The 21,594-nt window shown below is 49.0% G+C and overlaps 1 protein-coding gene across 1 annotated transcript in view; it reads right to left on the bottom strand.

The window, feature by feature from the left end:
- LOC122899300 (deleted in malignant brain tumors 1 protein-like) overlaps window positions 1–21,594 on the bottom strand; it is a 109,497-nt gene that overhangs the window by 14,834 nt on the left and 73,069 nt on the right. The window contains 9 exon segments of the mRNA XM_044236849.1: window positions 8,187–8,385; window positions 9,958–9,987; window positions 10,847–11,109; window positions 14,289–14,600; window positions 15,405–15,622; window positions 16,492–16,645; window positions 16,860–16,913; window positions 19,088–19,399; window positions 20,134–20,351. Coding sequence (XP_044092784.1) covers window positions 8,187–8,385; window positions 9,958–9,987; window positions 10,847–11,109; window positions 14,289–14,600; window positions 15,405–15,622; window positions 16,492–16,645; window positions 16,860–16,913; window positions 19,088–19,399; window positions 20,134–20,351 — 1,760 coding nt within the window.

Raw genomic sequence — 21,594 nt, 5'->3', positions numbered from 1 at the left:
GGAGGGGATGGCAGGTCCATTTGCCTCTTGTACTAAGGGTTGCCCTCCAACCAAGCCTTCTCAGGAGTGTGGACCATATTTTGGTCTTGACTCTGGTGTCTTATTTAATTGCTTTAGCGCCTAGAGTAGGGGAGAGCACCCTCTTTATTGTCCTCCCCACAAATAAACCACTAACACTATATTGTAAAATTGTTCACCCCAAAGTCACATTAGGAACTCCTCAGATATTATTGCAACCAGCATCACCCAAGATTATCATACAAGACAAAAGTTACTTGTTACTGTGGTCAACTCTGCATCTCTCAATACCTTGGCACAGAACCTGGCACATGACCATCCTCACCAAATGCTGGACGAATGTCTGAGGAGGATCAGTCAAAGCCGTGGTTTGGCTCTCCACCATCCTGCCAACACCCATGCCATGACTGGTTTCCAGGAGGAACTCCCACCATGGGCAGTTGATGTTAGATCAACAGTCTGTCCAGTGAATGACTTATTTTTGAGTTTGGGAATTGGCCAAACTAATTTTTCCCTTGGCCCACGCATTTAGCTGTGCTTCCTGGAACTCATTCCCCATCGGGGGTGCAGAGGAGGCCTATGTGAGTCAGGTCAATAAAAGCATATTTAAAGTCTCTAAAGAATAAAATAATTTGATCAGGACAGAAACAATTGTGAAATGAGCTCCAAACATGATAATTTATAGCAAGTAAGATGGATAGAACCCACAATAACACCAAAATTACCTGTTGAGGTGGTTACAGTAATAGTAAAAGATTCTGGAAATGAGAAAAGGCAATTGATCAAAACCTGCCAAATGGCAAAAATAATTGTTTTACAGTTAACCCGTTTTCTTCTCTCTGTCCCTGGAGCATAGGAATCAAGGACTTCATTTATTTAACAATGGATTGTGATTCATCCCTTCCTTCTATGGCAGACACTGTGCTATATACTGGAGTCAAACAACAAAGAAGTCAAGACAGGGCTCCTCCTCTGTCAAAGCGCAGCTGTGACCAGTGCTATGAAGGGGAGATATGTGATGCTCTGAGAACCTGTGACAGGTGATGTCACCTGCCAGCGAGTTCCTGTCCCTATCTTCCTGAGAGGCAACACCACCACCTTGGGCCTGTCACAGGGCTTGACCCAGACTGGGCATTCTGCTCAAAGACAGTGACAACCTGACACTCCCTGCACTCCCCCCACCACCACCCCAAGTGTCCTGGTTGACATGGCACAGGCAGTCTTGCTGACCCATCTGCCTATATTTGCAGTGGGCGGAGGGCATTACCAGGTGAAGAAGTCACTTCCGCTGAAGTAGGCATTATGCCTAAACAGGAAACACAAACAGGAAAATCAATCGATCAGAAAGTTTTTATGCATTTTCCAGTTCTACACAATTCTGCCTTTCCTATGATCTCATCTACCTGGTTTTGTTGTTGGAAATATTCAAGTGTGAGGACTAGTTACTTCCCAACCTCCTGAATAAAAGTAGAGGCACCCAAAGCAAAACATGAACCATTATAAATGAAAACTTTCCTGAAATGGAGCACGTTTACCTGTCCTGTCTTTTTAAGCAGAAGACAGAGTCCAACCTGCATGACTGAGGCTCCTGGGGAAGAAATCACTGTGGCTCAGGGCTGTCATACTGGGGTACCTCAAAGGATGTTGAGGTTAGTAGGCATTTGGGGTCCATATCGTAACATTTAGAGAGTCTGGTGACATTTACTGGGTTTTGGAACACTTCTATGCCTGTCAGATGATCTGTTAGCATTTCTTGCTATTGCCACTGTGGCTGTTCTATGAGTAGCTCTTCTCCCTCCCTGTCCCCGTACCCCTCCCTGGTTTGTTATCTTTCATAATACACAGTGGGGATACCATGTGTGTGTCGGAAGTGAGAACCACAGGCTCTGTGGATACTCTCATGTGAGCTTGAATGTTGGGACCTAAACTTGGCTGTGTAGAGGCCCTCTGTGTCTGTTTCTGGATTATAGTTTGTTTTCCAAGGGATTAGCTCAGCCAAACCACCCCTGGACAAATAGTAAAAGTGTACTATCTAGGTAGAATTTCAACACAGCAATATCCCTGAAAGGCAGGAAGAGGACAAATTAGCAGAAGAATTGTTACCAGTTCCAAGGACCAAATCTGTGGCGGCAGTGGAATCAGGAACTGTCAAAGCAAGCGTAATTCAAGGAAATTTTAATTAAATACCATCCTTGTCCACCCAGTTTATTGGTAAATAGTATTTTTTAAAAAATCCTGTTTACAAATTCTGCCCCAGCTGTGTTCATATTTGATTATGCTCTGTTCCTATTTGATTTTCCTATTCTCTGTATCATTGAGCTAAGGGAAATAAATAATGAGGAAGATGGTATTTGGGTCTGGGATCCAAGAGTCTCTGCTTTTTGTGTAACCAGGTGTGTGGCTGTGGACAAGTCCTGTTGCATCTCTCAGCTTCCTCTGCTGCGTCTGAAGGGCCAGTCTGTGGACCAGCAGCCTCGCGTCACCTTGTTAGAAATGCAGAACCTCAAGACTCACCCCAGAACAATGGAATCAGAGCCTGCATTTCAAAAGATCTCCAGGCTGGGTGTCTGGGTGTCTCGGTCAGTTAAAAGGTTAAACGTTTGACTCTTGGTTTCAGCCCAGGTCATGATCTCAAGGTCATGAGATGGAGCCCTGGGTTGGGCTCTGTGCTCAGGAGGAAGTCTGCTTGAAATCCTCTCTCCCTCTCCCTCTGCCCCTCCCACTCATGTTCTCTGCTCTCTCTCTTCCTCTAAAATCAATCAATCGATCAATCTTTAAAAAAAAGTAAAAAGATCTCCAGGTGATTTATTTGAACACTGAAGTTTGGGAGGTATCAAGCATTCATGCAGAGATGCCACTAGCCCCAGAAATAATGGGTACAGGCCAGGAAGAAACCAGATAGCACTGCCCATGTAAAGGGTCCCCTGCCTGCTCAACCCTGGACAATTGGTGTCTTGACAAAATTCATTCTAGCATTTCCTATTCTGTGGGTTCTCCAAAAGAGCTTGAAATCTGGACTTTTATATGAAATCACTCATTTGTAAAATGTGGTATTAAAAGAAAATTAAACATTGATTGGCAAAACTCTTTCATCTGAATTAAAACCACCACCATATCCAAACTTATTCAATGGGCTGCCTGTTTGTGATTTTAGGTCTGACCAGTCTCTAAGGTTTCTTCCAAATCTTGAAAAAAATGTTATACGGTGATGCTGCCATATCGAACTTGACCTTGCCTGAGAGAGCTGGCAGCTGATTCTCACAAACCCAACCACAAAGACACAAATCAGTTTCATTATCTGATTTTCTTAGAGGTCAGTTTCTCCAGAGCCTGGCAGAGGGTTCTGAGATTTTGGAAACATGGACCAAGAACTACTTTCATGAGCGTTTACCGTTGGAGAAAACTTGACTTGAATTTATTTGTTTTGAGATGGCATGTCTCCAACTTACTTAGCTATATATTGATTAACTCAAGCTCTAGGATGATCCCCAAAGTCTCCAAGAGGGAAGTTCACAAAAAGACACATGTGTTGCTTAAACTAGAGAGCCAGATACTCAGCCAAGAGCAGCGCACACATCCCTTAGTAATGTGACTATCGAGCTCCCATCACCGTACGCTTGCACTGGTGTGAGCTTGCACTGGTATGTGCTTGCACTGGTGTGTGTGCCTGCACTGGTGTGTGTGCTTGCACTGGTGTCTGCCACCCAATCTCCAGGACAAGCTTCCTCTTCCTGTTCTACAGATGAAGAAAGGAGGCTCTGGGAGGTAAGGACACTTGCCCACTGTCACCCAGTTGGTAAAGGCTAGAGCCAGAACACAAGCCAAGATTCTTGAGCTCCAAATTCTGTGATGCTGTATTTCTACTCGGAAGGATTTTGAGAAACACTGGGTCAAAACAAGTATTAAAAAGATCCTTTACTGCGGGACTTGTCAGAGACGTTAATGGGCTAACAGGCAGAATCTTCAAGGGCAGGATATGGTATTCCCCTAACTTATTTAGTTATTTAAATTGTTTTTAAAAATTTGCATATGACTGGGTTGGTGTGCTGTATTGTGAAACATACACGGGAGATGTGGTACTCTATTATTTTCTGAAAATGAGGATTACAGGGATAGATTTGCCCATGATGCCCAAAGTCCTGCGTTGTTCAAAAAATGAACTCATTGAATTCCCAAATGTGTGAATCTGAAGGAGTCTTATGTCAGTATAATATGATCTCAGAGACCTGCAGTTGCACCAAGGGCCAAGGGCACACACTGGGCAAATGATGTCCTCCATACAGAAGGGATGTAAGCAGTATCTGCCCAAGTTACTAAGCATTCAATGAATATGTGAGCACCTTATATTAGTTTGATATGAGCTCAATATTTAGTTTCTGGTGATGGATAAACTTTAACCCTAACCGTATGCGGGACCATCTGGCCATCTATGATTTCTATAAAGCAAGAATGAAAATAGAATTACCAGGCCAAGTGGTCATTTCTGCAGCTGGTGCTGAAACTGTAAAGCAAAACCAAAACCAAAGTAAGAGAAAATCCAAACAAAAATCCCACCCACCAACAGAAAATTTAGAAGCTACCTTTTAACTTGAAACATTTATGTCTCAGATGTACTAAAACTAGACACAAAAATGATGTCTGAACTGTGAAATTACAAATAAGAAAAGCCTCTTGGATGAGACTGAATGGGAGCTAGGGCTACGTGAAGGTGGAGGTGAGAAGCATCTTTGGTCGTGAGGACGGTGTAATCACCCCGCATGGGTCAGGAAGGCTGTTTCTCTGATGCCGTGCAGAGCAAAGATTTCCTGGGGTTGCAGAGTATAGAAACCTTCCCAATTCTGACCTTAGGTTTCCAACACTGATTTGCTCATTTTCAGTGACCTACCTAGTTTATACCATAACACCAATGTCTGAATAGAAAAGGAGAGTGGTTCCTCAACCTAATCAAGTATGTTATGACTCTGGATTCAATGTCACTATTGTGAATGATCTACTATGGCTGACACACCTAAGGCATCCTGACCCTTCGCCCTGGTAAGGAAGCCTAATGAGGGCAGGATCGGCACCTGCGGTGCTCACTTCTGTGTCTTCCCATAGAGTTGCGCCTGGTGCAGGGAAAGAGCTCGGGAACTGTCTGTTAAGTAAATGGATGCATTCGCTGAATCCCATTATTCTTGTCTTTGCTCTACAAAATTAAGAGTAGCTGGGCAGTGGGTATTTTCATTTCATCTTTTTTTCTTTTTTAAAAGATTTTATTTATTTATTTGACAGAGAGAGATAACAAGTAGGTAGAGAGGCAGGCAGAAAGAGAGAGAGGGAAGCAGGCTCCCCGCTGAGCAGAGAGCCTGATATGGGACTCGATCCCAGGACCCTGAGATCATGACCTGAGCCGAAGGCAGTGGCTTAACCCACTGAGCCACCCAGGTGCCCTTTTCATTTCATCTTATTTGCTTTTGTAGTCATACTGGTTTGGCAGCCTGAAATAATGCATACATGGGTTGAATTGAAAAAAAAAAAAAAGAGGAAGGGAAACCATCTCAAACCAGGGGCCCCCTAGAAATAGGTGATGCTTTCACAAAGGACCCAGGTGGGAGGGACTTGGTTTTGTTCATGGAACTCCCCAAAGCAGCACTACAAAGGCAGTTTTCGGCTCAAAACATAATTTTAAGCCAAAGACTAGGAAGAGCAGTTACCCCAGTGGGTGGATAACAGGGAATCTGGTAAATCTTTGAAGAGGGCAGAGACTGAGGGCTCCAGAGTGAACCCATGAGTGTAGGTTCAAACGTTGGGTAAATCAGCAGATTAAGAGAGGCTAAGAAGGACCCAGAGGCTTCTGGGAACCAGAATGGACCATAACAGGTGTCTGGAGGACCCTGAGGGGACCTGAGCTTCCGCATATTCATTTTCACGTCCCTCTTGCCTACCTCCAGGGCTGTGGCTCCGGCAATGTCAGGAGAAAGTCAAGAGTGAGTGCCTGAACCAAGGACTCCGGCATCCATGGTGGCCGCATGGCAAGCCCAGTGCCAGCACTGGCCTACTATGACCTCATTGCCCGGCCCTGCACACTGTCCAGGAGGACGCCCCCCGCACCCTCCCTGGAGTGGCCATTCCCCAGGGCTCCGATGCCCTCCTCACAGTCTGGCTGCCAACACACGACATCGGTCGCATCGGTGGCCAGAGGCCATCCCACATGGTCACCCATGTGCCACTGTGGTGTACCTTCACAACGGCTCCTCCCATCCACCAACCTGTGGCGGGCAAGTCTGGGCAAGACTTGGGTTGTTACTGGAATGGGATTAGCTCTTCTGGCAAGTAATTCCTAATAGGACTTTTCTGCAATTTTTACCCTAGCCAACCCTGAAGTCCACTACTCTACCATCTCTTGCTTCCTTTTCCCAAGTCTCACAAGGAAAAGTTACATTATTGCCCACAAATGCAGGGACTGGTTTTTCTGGGCCAGCTCTGATTTCAGATACTTGTTCCTTTGAAATAGATTAATTGGGGGCACCTGGGTGGCTCAGTGGGTTAAGCTACTGCCTTCAGCTCGGGTCACGATCTCAGGGTCCTGGGATCGAGCCCCACATCGGGCTTTCTGCTCAGCGGGGAACCTGCTTCCTCCCTGCCTCTCTGCCTACTTGTGGTCTCTCTCTGCCAAATAAATAAATAAAATCTTAAAAAAAAAAAAGGAAATAGGATAATTGCAAGGGTAGGGATAGATACTGATTTTAGAACTGGGTCATTAAATTGCTAAGCAACAGCATAGAAATAGGTCAAAGTCAACTTTTCATGATTTTCTTTAGTCAAAACTTGTACACTGGTTCTGGTACACCAGATTCACAGTTAGATAAATTTTAGAAGCAGAGACTAGACCAAGAACCAGCCCTGCTTGCAGCCTCTTCCACAGTGTTGGGCCTGAACCCTCCAGTCATGGACATTCCTGGTTGTAGCCTCAGGGAATCCACTAGAAAGAGTCAATACTGGCAAGCCCCGAAACAAGCCGTAAAAGGATTACCGGCTGTAGGATTTGTTTCTGTTGGTTCTGGGACAGCTTCTGCAGCTGAAAGAGAAAACCCAAGGCACTTATATTAGTGCAGCGCACACTTGCAAAACGATGGCAGACACACCAGCTGAGTGGGTGTGTGAACCCACATCTGTGCCAATTGCCAGTTCAGAACGGACTGGCAGAGGCGACTGGATTTCTACCACCACCTTCCCCCCCGTTGGTGAGACCCTGGCTTATGGACACTCATCCAAAGGCTCTAGCAGAGCTTTTCCAGGGAGGAGCCATCCATAGCCACTTAGACCTGAAGCTAACACAAATAGGACACATGAGCGTCTGATGACATTCTGACTCTGAGTCTCACAGAGAGATACCAAGACGTGTTCGGAGCACCAGAGGCTCCCTCTGCGGACTAAAAGAACTACCCAATGACACAGGAGGCGAGAAGGATCCTCACCTTGTCTGCTTCTTCACCCGTCTGGGGACCTTGTCTCCCCGCACCCTCTGAGAAGGGGGTGGCTCTGGGCCATGGGGTGGGGGTCACAGATGTTTGCTGCATGTATCATTTAGTAGGAAAAGGTAACCAAACAGGGTTTTTAAGTGTTCATTCAGCTTTTTTGAAATAAAAATTGTCCCTAATGGTAAGAAAAGCCCTAGTCGGGCAACAGCAAATCAGGAGAGCGTTCCTATGGCGCTCTCTCTGAGAAATAGCTTCGTGAGAAGTTTATGGGATTGATACACATCAGAAAATCATTCCTGGAAATTAAAAACCGTCCCGAGCAGGAGTGCAACTTCCTGCTTCCCAGGCATGGTTTTGCTCCGAGGATCTCGGCTCTCCTAGGAGCAGGGGAACAGGCTGTGATACGCGACACACCTGAGTCTAGTGCCACCAGTGTCCTGGGTTAGCGGGATCTGAGGGGGTTCCCGGGACAGGGGACTTCCAGCGCTACAATTGGGAAAATTCCAGGCAGATGGGGCCAGCTGTTTTCATGACCTGGAAGCCCAAGGCTTTTGGGGTTGGCCTCCTGGCAGGTCCAGCTCTGCTGCTTAGGGGGGGAAGCCGGGCTGAGGGAGAGTTCAGGACCTGAGCAGATGGCCCCAGCCTCTTCGTGGTGTCTATAGTTATGGACCGACAGGGCGAGGTGGCGGCCCCGCCCCATGCCTGTACATTGCACAGTGTCTAGGAAGATGGGGCCCAAGCTGCCACCAAACAGTCTGCCCCTCAGGACCGCCAGGGCCGGGCTGCAGCCCAAATGCCGGCTCACCACCTGCACCGCAGACAGGCCCCAGAGGTGGTCACACACCGCCCCCCAGGGGCCATCGTAGAGGATCTCCACACCGCGGTCGCACCTGCACCACAGGAGGATCTGCAGGGGCCAAGGGCAGAGGGGCTGGAGAAGGTTCTCGCCACTCTCAATATTTGAGACAGCATTGCCAGCTAGAGAATTCTAGCCCAGCCCCAGCCCTCGGGCCACTGGTCACAGCCTGTGTCCATGGGGACACCATAGATGCAGAGGGGACCACAGGACTGCGTCTGGTTTCTGAAATTCAGCACCATCCCTACAGTGGTTCACACTCACTGGGCCACTTCCTTATGGGAACCAGGGCCACATGGTGACCTTGTAGAAGACACACGTAAGAACAACCTTCTGCTTTCTTCCTGTCTGCGGTGTCATTTGCCATGTGGTTTCTCGACAAATTCAAAACCGTTCAGCAGAAAGCTGGATGTTCACACTTCTTATTTCTTACCCAGGTCTCGAAAAATGTTATGGAGCTCTCAGAACAAAATTAATTTCACCTTACTTGAATTTTAAAAAGGTTGAAGTATTTCAACCTTGAGGGAGAAAGTTGGGGCTGGGAAACTGAGCAGAAGAGGGGGCATTGCTCCTACCAGAAAGTGACTGGGTGAAACTTGCCCCTGAACCAAAAGCAGATGAGGTTGGCTCTCATATTCTGAGCCCCAGAAGTGGATCTGGTTCCTGGGGTTCCCTTAGAGTAGGGCCCCCAAGAGCACTGTGTGGGTCAGGCTCTTCCTACAAGACGTCCAGTGATGCCACTGAGGCTGGGTGGGTGGCTGGTTCTCCTTGGAAAGGTCCCCGCGTGGGGACAACCCACCATCTCACCAGCTTTGATTCCCTACAGCCTCAGGGCCAGGAAAACTATGTTGGCTACATTTCTGTGGGCCGCCAATGCCAGCCTAGGAAAGGAAGTCACAAAATCTAAGAATGGAAAAGATTCCTGTTGGATGGAAGGCACGCAGCTGCTCCGCAGGAGCTGAAGAAGCTGCACATGGGGAAGAGAAAACATCATAAGGACACTGCAAACCATCCGTGCAACTGCCTAGTTGTCTCAACAGCCTCTCCTTCACATGCGTGGGTTTGCCTTTAAACAACCCCATCCAGTCTAATCCAATGGTTAGCATGTAAAACGTGATGGTGGCTCCTGTACATACTATTCTGGTGAGGAGTGAGACAATAAGAGAAATAAAGTGGATGTTGGGGTCGGCCCAGAGGGCTTCTCAGAACCCAGAGTTCAGCCTTAACATCCAGAGGTCCAGGTGGTGTGGTGGAGTCGGGAAAGTCTGCTGCCACCAGGACCACCTGCCCCCAGAGCCTCCTGCCTTCTCTGGCCAGTCACCCCCTCTGTGGATGAGCCCTCACGTCGGCTCAGAAGCCGGGGTCTCAGTCCTGCTGGCACGCAGATCTCCTATACGGGAAGGATGACCTCAAACTTGCCAACACCCCAAATAGCTTTTCCTCGGGGGCCAGAGGACGGTCCCATGGGAATGGGAAACAGCGCCAGACCTTCGCCATCCGGGAAAGGTCTGGAGTGAAAAGCATTGTCAAGGGGAGTGAAGGGTGGTGAGGGAGACCTAGTGTGGGAGCCCCCGGCCCTAGTGGCTCGTCACCCATCGGCGGATAAAATGGGAGTGAACTCACGGATCCCTGGACGCCCAGCAGCTGCAGAATCTGCAGAGATAAGAAAGAATGGGGGGGAGGGTTAATAATAGAAACGGGGTGAGGCACCTGGGGGTGTGGCCTGCTAAGCGTCCCACTCTGCTTTTCAGTCACGTCGGGATCTCAGGGTCGTGAGATGCAGCCCCGGGTGAGATTCTTTCTCCCTCTGCCCCCTCCCAAATAACAAAATAAAGAGATAAATAAATAAATAAAAATCTTTTAAAAAATAACAAAAGCGAAAATGAATTTTGGGGACTTCATCAAGATTAAAAAGTAATAGAAATGAGGATGGTTAGTGGTTTGGAAATCATGGTCTCGGTTCAAATACAGCCCAACAAGCCTGTGTAAACAGTTGTTCTCATCTCTTGGGCTGTTCTGCTGGGGTTTTTGCAGCCCGGCCCGAACCTCCGAGACCGTGATTCCGAGAGAATTTGCCTTAGGAACTAAAATCCCAGTGAAAGAGTTAACGTGTCGTACGTTCACCGTGTGTCTTGTGCTTGACTAAGGCTTCATGTGGGATGACTCGTTTCATCCACCGAAACTTTCTAAGTACCATTACTGATTATTTTACAGCGGATTAACCTTTGGAGTCCCTTGAGTGGCACGGGGCCCTCCCATATCTGAAGCAGCTGCAAACCCTTCCGGAGTGAGAACAGGAACCTGTCCTGGATGCGGGGTAGCTTTAAGGCATGGAGATGTTTCCAGACTTCCCCGTGCAGATTTCAGGCTCAGCCCAGGCAGCTCCATGACCGGCCCACGAGGGACCTGCCCTCCCCTGAGCAGAAGACACGAGCGTCCTGGTGGTGCCCCCGGTTGTGCGCGAGCCAGCCGCCGGGAGGACACTGTCCCAGGGAGGACTCGCTTCCCGCACAGTGGACATTGTCTGGAAGGACGCTGCCTGACCCAGGGCAGACGCTGGCCCCCGGGAGCGCGGACACAGCCGGGCCACAGCCGAGCTGTCTGCAGACCACGTGGCATTGTCTAGGGACCGGCTGTCATCACATGCCGTGTCCCGGGTGTCAGCGTGGGCCTCACACCTGCCTGACCCATTCATCCAGCCGCAGGCCTGGACCTCGGTGGACACTTCCGACGGCCACCAGAAGAGCCGGCACGTCTTGGAGAGTGTCCGCTGATCTTCGGTGACAACAGATCTACACCCCGCTTCACTTCGTCTCTCTCATTTATTCTTTCTTGCCTTGGGTATGACTGCGTTTCTGGAGGCTACAGCTGCTTGCCAGAATGTTTTGCTCCTTAGCTGGCGGCTCGGACCCGCCTCACTGTGAAGCTGCTTCATGTCTTTCCTGGTGTGGGGTGAAGTGTTGGTTTCTGGCACTCACAGGGTTTGTTGGGTTTTTCCTAAGAAGCTAACATGCACATACCACTTCGTGTGTGTGTGTGTGTGTGTGTGTGTGTGTGATATTCTCTGTGTGCCCATGCACACGCTGGTCATCTGACAACAATAGCTTTTCTCTGTGTTGTTCCCAGGGTCACTGGGACAACACAATGTGGGAACGTAGCACATTGCTGGGAACAACACAGCACATACGTGCGGAGGCTCCGGGGAGCGCACAGAGCAGTCGTTCCTGGCTGCCCCTCACGCTCGAAGGGCAGGGCTGCAGAAGGGAACAGAGGTGGGCTGTGCTCAGATCAGACAGCTTGTGGTGGGAGATGGGGGTGGGGAGATTTGGGCTGAGCGGGCCACCCTCAGCCCTCCAGACCCGTCCCCAGAAGTCTATATGTATCTCCTAGCTTCTTGCCACTCACTTGCCAACCACAGATTTTCCACGCAAACCCTGGCATCCTCAGCCCCCTCCGCTGGCAGCAGTTCCCTGCACGCCCGCCTCAGGCTGGGGGGTGCGGGGAGTGTTTCCAGTGGCAACATTTTCTCCCACGGCCATCGTGCTGGAGCATTTCTGAGCTAAAACTTGAGTCAGCGAAGGCAAGTGAGGAGAGAGGAACAGCTTACCTGCTGATGTGGGGACTTTTGTCGGCTCCGGGAAAGATGCTAAGGGCAGAGTGAAACACAAAAGAACAGGATACCACATCTTACATGTCAAACCTATTTAACTCTCAGTGAACTGTCCGTGGGCCCTCTGCCTTGTGGGTCACGTACAGTTCCTGATTCTAGATCAAGTCCCTTCCCTAGTCCTCGCTCGGTGGGGGCGCGCCCTGCCATCGCTCAGCTGGTGTATGTACCAGCAGGACAAGCAACTGAGGCTCATTCTAGAAAATCAGAGCATGGTGGTTAATACATTTTTTTTGTTTGTTTTAAGCAGAGAGATTTTAAAGAAAACATTCCTTGTTTAGCCTAACCTACTCTGGTGTTTCCTTTGAAGGTATGGGGGCATTTCTTTTTCCTAACTCCCCTGTATATTGTATTTTACTCTTGAGACTCTGCCACAAACAGGGGACTGACCTAATTTAAAATATGACAACCACTGAGCTGGTCCACAGAGTCAGGGAAAGACCAAGTTGGGTGTTCAGCTTCTTCATTCTTTGTCATTCTGTTAGGCAGAAAGTAGCACACACAGAGATGACTCCTTGCACTGCTTGGAAGGTGGCCATTGCCTCTAAATAGTGTCCCCCTCCCCCCCATGGCAGGCACTGCCCTGCCCATCCTACACAGAGAGACCGCTGTGTCCCAGAACGGCCTTAGGAGGCAAAAGCTATTCTCCTCCTCCTCATCCATATCTACAGGAGGAGGCACGAGGGGGTTCAGAGATTTATTCAAGATCCCACAGTTTGTAACTGATGAAGCCAGGATGGCAGATCCAGGGCCTTTGGCTCCCAAACCACTGCTGTACTGCCCACGGTGACTTTACCAAGATAAGTTACAGTTATCAATAAAGCATAATAGAAATTACCTGAAACTGGGTGACTTGCAGCAGCTGGTGGTGTTGAGTAAGGCAGAGAGGCTAGGAGAGACATAGATCAAAAGGTGAGCATATGTCATGTCCTTCCATTCTTCTCAAACCCGAGAGGTTGATCTACTTATTTGAAACAGAAAGGTCTGTCTCTTGTTCTGGGGAGAAATTACACCCAATCTGGGCAGGGGAGAATGGCCCTGAGTTGCCATGCTTGCAAGCACTAGATGTCCTGGGTCCCTGGGTTCATTTTTGTCGAGCTGCTGGACATCACAGTGTCTTCCTCACCCCCAAACTGGCCACAGTGCTGATTGCCTTATGTGGAGTTCCTAACTTTCCAGTTGGCTTGGTTTTGTAATTCTTCCTGGGTATGTGGATCTTGCCTCCCAGAGCAAGTGTCAGTATGCAAAATGCAGAACTAGGTTTGTGTCAAGGACACACACTGGGAGCATCGGCACCTGGAGGGAGCCAAGGAGCCGCAGAGCCAGGGTGAGCTGAACTCGGTCCGCATCACTTCCCACCCACCTCGTGTGATTCTGTCCATGGTCCTGGTTCCACACCTCCCTGCTTCTTCGGCCCCCAGCCCTGTCCTCAGATGTCATATTCAGCCATGACTTCCACTCCTGCTTTGCTTCAACACTGACTCTGCCCCTTGACGTCTCTCTTCTCCTCTCAGAAGCATCTAGTACCCCCACCCCTGCTTGCTCTTCTATCCTCTGATCATTGTGGTCAGGTCTAGCTGATAAACAACTTTGCCGCTTCCCAGCCAGACCCAGAAAGAAGCAGAGATAAATGGGGGCTTTGAAATTCATTTGCAGATACTCAACTGAGACAAAACTGAGGAATAACAGTGCTGGGCTGGGACCTGGGCTCCCAGCTCTGTGACTTTAAGAGCCATCTCTGTGTCACCTGGGCAACAAGAGGGATGAACCAAAGAGATGTTTCCCAGAGGCATGACTCATCACTGGTGGGACGTGAGATAATTTGAGATGGTGCATCTTCTATTTTAAGAGTTATATATTTATAAAGCATTATAATTTAAAATTTTAAGTTGAGTTCCATTCTGATGAAGGATATTTTCAAATATGCATGAGCATGAATTGATCAGATTAGAGAAACCATTGTTTGTTTTAATTTTTTTTAACATTTTAACATTGTTTTATTGCCACAGTGTCTATTGGTATGTATTATCTGTTTACGGTAAGTGATCCTGGCTGTCCACGTATGGGGAGAATATAGAACTTCCTTTAGAATGATTTCATGTAAGTGAAAGAAGTCCATGAGAAAGAAAGTATTGGGGAAAGTGCTGTGGGGGTGGACGGACAGAAGCCATGCAGGAGTGTCAGAATGGCAGAAGCTTGGGAAACAGTGACATTAAGATCCCTTCCTGCTCTGCGTGCAGTTGGGAACGCCATTCCGCCCACCCACCTGGGTCAGAATCAGACCCACCTGAGCAGACGACGCCGGCATCTTCGTGGTGGCCACAGTTGTGGGAGAACCAGCCACGGTGCAGGCACTGCCACAGCCTGGCTTCTGTCCCCCTACACTCCACATCGTCCAGGGCAATGGGGCCCAGGCCTTGGCGGAAATGTGCCCTGCTGGGGGCCGACACTGCCCTGCCACAGGAAAGCTGCCCACACACCACCTGGGCGTCACGCAGGTCCCAGCTGTCATCACACACTGTCCCCCAAGTGCCATTGTAGTGCAGCTCCACGCGGCCCTCGCACCGGTGGCTGCCACCGGCCAGCCTGAGGGCCAGATCTGGGAAAGAAGACACGCCTCGGTCATGCTCTGGACACCCCACCTTTGCCCCTGCCTTTGAGGAAGGGCCTGGGCATTTCCTGGGAGTTGACCAGCTTTCGAGGGCTCTCGGCTCGGACGTGGGGAGGGAGCCACTGAGGGTTAAAGTGGGCCAAGGGTACTTGGGTTTGAGCTCTCACATCTGTGTGATTTTTTAAAAAGATTTTATTTATTTTTTTGACAGAGAGAAAGAGATCACAAGTAGGCAGAGAGAGAGGGCGGGGAAAGCAGGCTCCCTGCTGAGCAGAGACCCAGGACCCTGGGACCATGACCTGAGCCAAAGGCAGAGGCTTTAACCCACTGAGCCAACCAGGTGCCCTCTGTATGATTTTCTGAAGGCTGTTTTTTAAAGCTTTTCCCTTAGACAGGATTGTCTACCTGACAGAGGCAAAAGGAGGCCCCTGAAAGGGCAGTATGGGGTGGGCAGCACCACGTGTACTGACCCTGGTTGTGGCCACTCTTGGTGGGCAGCACCGGAAGCAGGTGTAGAGACGACACATGTGTGTGGAATGAAACAGGCCCCAAGGCAGCGTCAGGTGCGAGCCCTGCCCGCTACCTCGTGCTGGGCTTTAGTATTGGAAGATGAGAGTGGATGTGTTGTTCCATAGCCCACAAGTGGGTCTTCAACTACTTCCCCCAGTCAGACCTCAGGGGTAAATGAGGGAGGGGGGGACCCCTGGCCATCCCTGGTGTCCTGTCTGAGTTGGCCACCCACCCTCGCCTTCCACCAGGCAGGGCCAGGAACAAAATGACCAAAGGACTTACCAGTATTGATCTCGTCTTGCACAATGGACTCATAGGATGCATAAAAGCCCATGTTGGTGACGATTGCATCGCTGTGGAAGACCACCGTCAAGCGATTTGAAGAGGAGGTGAATGTTGGGGTTGCACCAGAACAGAACCTCCCCAGAGAAAAAGATTCACTCTGTGGGCCGTCAAAGACTTCAATGAAGTCGTACGGACAGCCGTAGAAGTTCTCCAACCTGTGAAGGAACAACATCACTCAGAATCTGTCTGCTGGGGCTTTTCCTCCCCTAGCACTGCACAGATGGGTTCAGGAAGGGATGGTTCTGGAAGGACCAGCTGAGACCCACATCTTTTCACACAGTTCGGAGTGAAGTATGACCCTGCTGACAGGCAGTACGTATCTTCCTGTTTATAAAAACCTTCCATTTTGTAAAGTTTCCATGAAATTGCATTTCCTAAGCATGCATGATAAACACAGAGACCAGAATTTAAGTGGTATGGACAGGTGTTTGGTGAAAAGTAAAATTTCTCCCACCCCTGACTGGTCCCTCTGGCTTCATTCTGCTTCTAAGAAGCAGCTACTATAAACATTTTCCTTTTGTTTCCTCCCAGATTGAGTCTAAGTCCAGATGTCAGTCACGGCCCTGTTGTCCAAGGCTTTCTTGCAGACCATTCCATGGCCATATACCCCTAGTGTGTGGTGGACCCAAATGTGTTTAACAATCCCCTACCGATGGCAATTAGAATGTTTCCAATCTAGTGCTCCTATAAGAACATCGCCATGATTACCCTCAGCGCAGGAGACTATCAGTGGACTCATCTTCTGGAACTGGAATTGAAGCATTAAAAGACTTTTGCCTTTAAAGTTTCGATCAATGCCAACCAATGGGCCTCTAACGCCTTCCTTGCTTTGGAGAATTAACTGTGGAAGGTGGCTTTTTGCTATTTGTCTGTTCGTTTGTTTCTTGGTGGGGCTAGGGGCAGTGGGTAGGATAACTATGTTTATTTTTTATTTTATTTTATGTTTTTGTTTTATTGTGCTACGTGAGTCACCATACAATAACTGTGTTGACAAAACAGAGCAAAGTGGGAGACAGTTACTCACTTCACCACTTCAAATGTGAGCTTGATATGAACCCCGGCGTCCACGTGGATGTCCCAGGCACACACCACATTTATAGGGTATTTCTTAGGATACCAAGGGCTGGAGAAGGAGCCCGAATTATTTGTGAGCAAACCGCCACAGTGGAAGTTTTCATCTGCAAGAAACGGCGGAGAGACCCCATCAGGAGGAGGCGCTGACCCGTGCTGGTGTTTTCCGAGGGGTCAGAGGGCATGGGGAGGAGGAGCAAGGGGCGTTTACTCCAGGGCTGGTTTGCCTGATAAGAGAAAAGTGGGTTTTGGGGACCCCTCTGAGTTTCTGACGCTGTTCTCTGTCAGATAAGAGGGTTACACCAGTGCCTTTGAGCTTACAGGGCTTCGTGAGGAGGAATGACACCGCCATAGGATTGGCCGGGCTTTCTGGACCTAGATGCACAGACAGAGCTGAGTGCGTGTTTTCGTGGAAAGTCACAAGGACAACACGAACCTAAAGCATCCTTTCTCAGGGCGCGTCACTGGCTGGTTGTGTTGGAAGATGCCTTGTATATCAATCCCAGCTGACGTCAGACACCCACGTCCCATAAAACATCCCTTTTTTGGCTGAAATACGGGGTTTGGTGCGAAATTTAAATGTGTTGGAGAGGATGTGGAGAAAGGGGAACCCTCTTACACTGTTGGTGGGAATGCAGGTTGGTGCAGCCTCTTTGGAGAACAGTGTGGAGATTCCTCAAGAAATTAAAAATAGAGCTTCCCTATGACCCTGCAATTGCACTCCTGGATATTTACCCCAAAGACACAGATGTCGTGAAAAGAAGGGCCATCTGTACCCCAATGTTTATAGCAGCAATGGCCACAGTCGCCAAACTATGGAAAGAACCAAGATGCCCTTCAACTGACAAATGGTTTGAAGTGGCGGGGGGGTGGGAGTTTGGGGTACCAGGTGGTGGGTATTATAGAGGACACGGCTTGCATGGAGCACTGGGTGTGGTGAAAAAATAATGAATAATGTTTTTCTGAAAATAAATAAATTGGAAAAAAAAAAAAAAGGCTCCTTGGTGTTGCAGCTTCTCACATATAAGAGGAAGAGAGCACCATCTAGCTGCCGGAAGGGTTACACTGAAGATAAGGCACATCTAAAACCATGAGAAGGGTTTACGTAAAGCTGACGCACCTGCAGCAGGACCATCACCAGCGGAGTCTGTGAAAACACACAGAGGAAGAATGATACGTGAGCCAGGATTTTTATCCAGGATATTCCTCAAAAATACTGACACTCAAAGCTGTGGCTGCTCTGGGCAGAGGTGGCTGTCTCTTTAAGAGCTGGGCCGTCTGAACACTAAAGGTGCGGGTGGGAGAGGTTGGATACAGCTCCTTGAAGGCTGGCCTGGGGTTCCCATTTCCTTGCTCTCCTCCGCAGCATCTGTGGTGTGATCATCCCTGAGAGCAGCTAGCCCTCTATCACAGCAGCAGCCGACTCACCGCAGCCCTGGGGCCCACGTATGACATTGCTGGTGAACCTGAATGCTGACCACCAAACCCCACCCGCCCTCTCCCAGCCAGTGCCACCAATAGGTCAACATCAGTGGGCTGTGTTGCTCTGATTCCTGAGCAAAAGAAGGTTTATGCTGTCACCTGTGCCCGGATTACAGGATCAACCAGTAACCAGGGTCACAGACATCATTCGGAGACCTGGCAGCAGTTGAAATGTACACAAGATCGACTGTACCTTTTGGTCCTACTTTCGGATTCCCATCGACACCTACTCAAAGACCGAAAGAAAGAAAGAGTAAGACAGTCATGTGGTTCACAAAAGAAAATCAGGTGGTTTTTTTTTTGTTTTTTTTTTTTTTGATCAAACACATTCTTTGTGGGCAGTTGGGAATGTAGTACCAAACCCGTCAATGCTGCTTAAGGATTGGCAGCCAGGTCAGGGCCCACTGAGTGCAGGGGCACACTCTGCTTTTCAGCCTCATGATATTTCATCTAATTGCCAGAGATACTGAAACTGAAAGCAGATAAAAAATATGGTATTTCTTTCCTTTTGCTCAGTTATGGGGCTGGAGGACATTGAGTAACCAAGCCAAGCTCAGTCTTCCCTACAGTATCTTGGAGACGATACTGAGCAGAGAAGGAACCGTGTGTGACCTTACATACGCTTTTGTTGTCTTGTCAGTAAGGTGAGAATGTAATAGTCTCCTTTATTGGAGACTGGGAAGGTCAAAGGAGGGTCTGATCGCACTGGGTTCAGCGTGGAGCTTGGTACACGCTAAGCCGTCTTTGGACACCAGCTACTACTCCTACTCAGGGACAGGGGACCGTCCCCAACACTGTGGCATGTCTATCCAGGAATGGGATGTCTGATGATACAAATCCTCTATCTAATTATCACAACTTTTAAGTGGTGGTGCGGAGACCTGGAACATTTTCCCGACACACTAATTGAAAAGAAGGAAATCTAACTCTTAAAGTGACTTAGAAAGCTGGCTTGAAGTCCTAGAGTCCTTTCTGAGTAATGGCCTGCTGGCATTGAGCTCTCCCTTCCCAGAGGCTGCTGATGAGCGAGCCCCTCTCCCAGGTGTGCCGGGCCCTGCGGGTCTCACCTGAGCAGATGGCACCGGCATCCTCGTGGTGCCCACAGTTGTGGGAGAACCACCCGTTGTGTGCGCACTGCCACACCTTGGCTTCGTTCCCTGTGCACTGGACGTCGTCTAGCATGACGTGGCCAGTGCCTCCATCAAAGTAGCTCTGAGCTGGGGCTGATAAGGCCTCGCCACAGCCAAGCTGCCGGCACACCACCCTGACGTCTGTCACGTCCCAGCTGTCATCGCACAGAGTGCCCCAGGTGCCGTTGTAGAAGACCTCCACCCGGCCCTCACACCTGTGGCTGCCGTTCACCAGTCTCAGGGACACACCTGCAGGACAGCAAAACAGAGGCTTCTGAGCTGTGGTGCCGCCTCCAAACTCTAGGACCTTCTGCAGCTACAGAATGCCCAGCACCTGGGCACATGTTTCTCACCTTAGGCTATCAGATTCTAGGTAGCGTGGCCTTGTGTCCTGATTTGCCTAGAATAATCCGGATTTACAACGGTTGTAGATCAAGTAATGCCTCTTAATTATTCTAGAATCCCTTTTAAATCCTCACAAGTATCCTGATTAGAGAATAAATTGCACAGTCACCCTAAGCATAAGCCACTGAGAGCTCTAGAGTGTTTGCCAGGCCCTGCTACAGAATCCAGGAGGTTTGTTCTCGGTGGTTTTGGTATGGAATTCAGTTGGAATCAGGTGGGCTGGTAGTTGTAGTTTGATGTAGGTTTGTTGTAGAAGGACTTGCCCTACTATGTCTTCCCTTCCTTTGGAAAAGAGAGACCCTCGTTCAGGTCCTCCATCTACACACCCAGCCAACGCAAGGCATGAGACCCAGCCCTCTGTTTCTTCAGCCAGGACGTTGTGGTGGTGGAAAATGACAGCGAGTGGCAGAGCAGGGTGAGGGGTCCCTGGGGCTGTTCGTGTCAGAGTGGATGTTGCTCAGGATGTCATTAGTGACGACGGACCCTGCGGGTCAGATTTAGAAAGCATCTCCTCTCATAAAGGGAAAGGACACAAATTCGATCTAAGCTCCCTCCAAGGTCCATATCAGGATACCCACCGTTCTCCCTTTCATCCTGCTGAATGGCGTTGTACAGAGCATAAAACCCTGTGTTGGTGATCATGGCATCACTCCTGAACACCACAGTCATGATGTTTGAAGAGGAGAGGAACGAGAGCTCTGTCCCAGCACAAAATCTGCCCATGGAGAGTGAGGCAACTTGCCGTCCATCGAACACTTCCATAAAGTCATAAGGGCACCCATAGATGTCCTCTAATCTGAGGAGGTAAAGGCACAGTAAATCTCCCCAAGGAAATCTGCAGAGATGACTTAAATAAAATCATCATTTGTACCATTTGCAGTCACTGCTGCTGCCTCCTTCCAACCACATGTCCCGCTAGTGGACTTGGTCCCTTAAATATTGCTTGAATTTGTCCTTCTGTCCTTCCCTCTGGGAACTGGCTCAGGTCAGGCAGCCTTTCTCTGTCTCTCTGTCTCTATTTCCGTGGCCGCCTTCTGAGATCTTGGCTTTTGTCTTTCCCACCACCTTCCTCTCTACCCTGAGTGTATCCTGAATGACCCTGACTCTTTATTTGAACCTGCCACTCCTTGGGGTGGGGGCAGGCATCCATAGGGTCTCATCGAATAAAACACATAATGGGATCTGGAGCAGGGAGAAATGGTGCCTCCCGTCCAAACTCCCAGGGCCTGCTGAGTAGGAATCTTCCCTCCCATGCCCCAGACCATCCGCTTCCAACCTGGATGATCAGACAAGCTGTCCCTGACCATCCTACCAAACACGGTCCTCACCCCCTCTATTATCTATCCTATCTACAGGATATCTCTATCTATACCACCTCTATCTATCTGTCTATACCTATCTCTATCTATACCATATATGTTTAAACATTCTTCTTCATAGCTCATATCAACTTAACACTGATGGAACCTGTCCCCTGAGTTACTTCTGGTTTATTCAAGTACTATTTGAGTCTCCATCTATAATATATCCTCCATGAGGATAGAGACCTGTTTTGTTTGACACTAGAAGTCTGCTCCTAGGGCACCTGGGTGGCTCAGTGGGTTAAGCCGCTGCCTTCGGCTCAGGTCATGATCTCAGGGTCCTGGGATCGAGTCCCGCATCGGGCTCTCTGCTCTGCAGGGAGCCTGCTTCCTCCTCTCCCTCTCTCTGCTTGCCTGTCTGCCTGCTTGTGATCTCTGTCTGTCAAATAAATAAATAAAATCTTAAAAAAAAAAAAAGAAGTCTGCTCCTAGACCAGAGCCTGCACAGAAAGCAGGTTCAATAAATACACCGTAAAGAATATCAACTCTAAACTAACAGGATAAAAATGGGAAGTGTGCATGTTGACATGAAAACAATAGTAAGTGGCCCTTGAGGTGCATTGTAAGTGCTCGTTGTATAAGATGCACCCAGTTAAACTTGTACGTATTATAGACTCACCAAATTTGAAAACCGGTTTATTGCAGAATGCATCTGTTCCAATGAAGGAAGAGCCAAGT

Source organism: Neovison vison, chromosome 2 (genome assembly GCF_020171115.1).
Source record: "Neovison vison isolate M4711 chromosome 2, ASM_NN_V1, whole genome shotgun sequence".
Lineage (NCBI taxonomy): Eukaryota > Metazoa > Chordata > Mammalia > Carnivora > Mustelidae > Neogale > Neogale vison.
The sequence above is the reverse complement of the archived record's forward strand: the minus strand, read 5'-3'. Positions and strand labels throughout refer to the sequence as shown.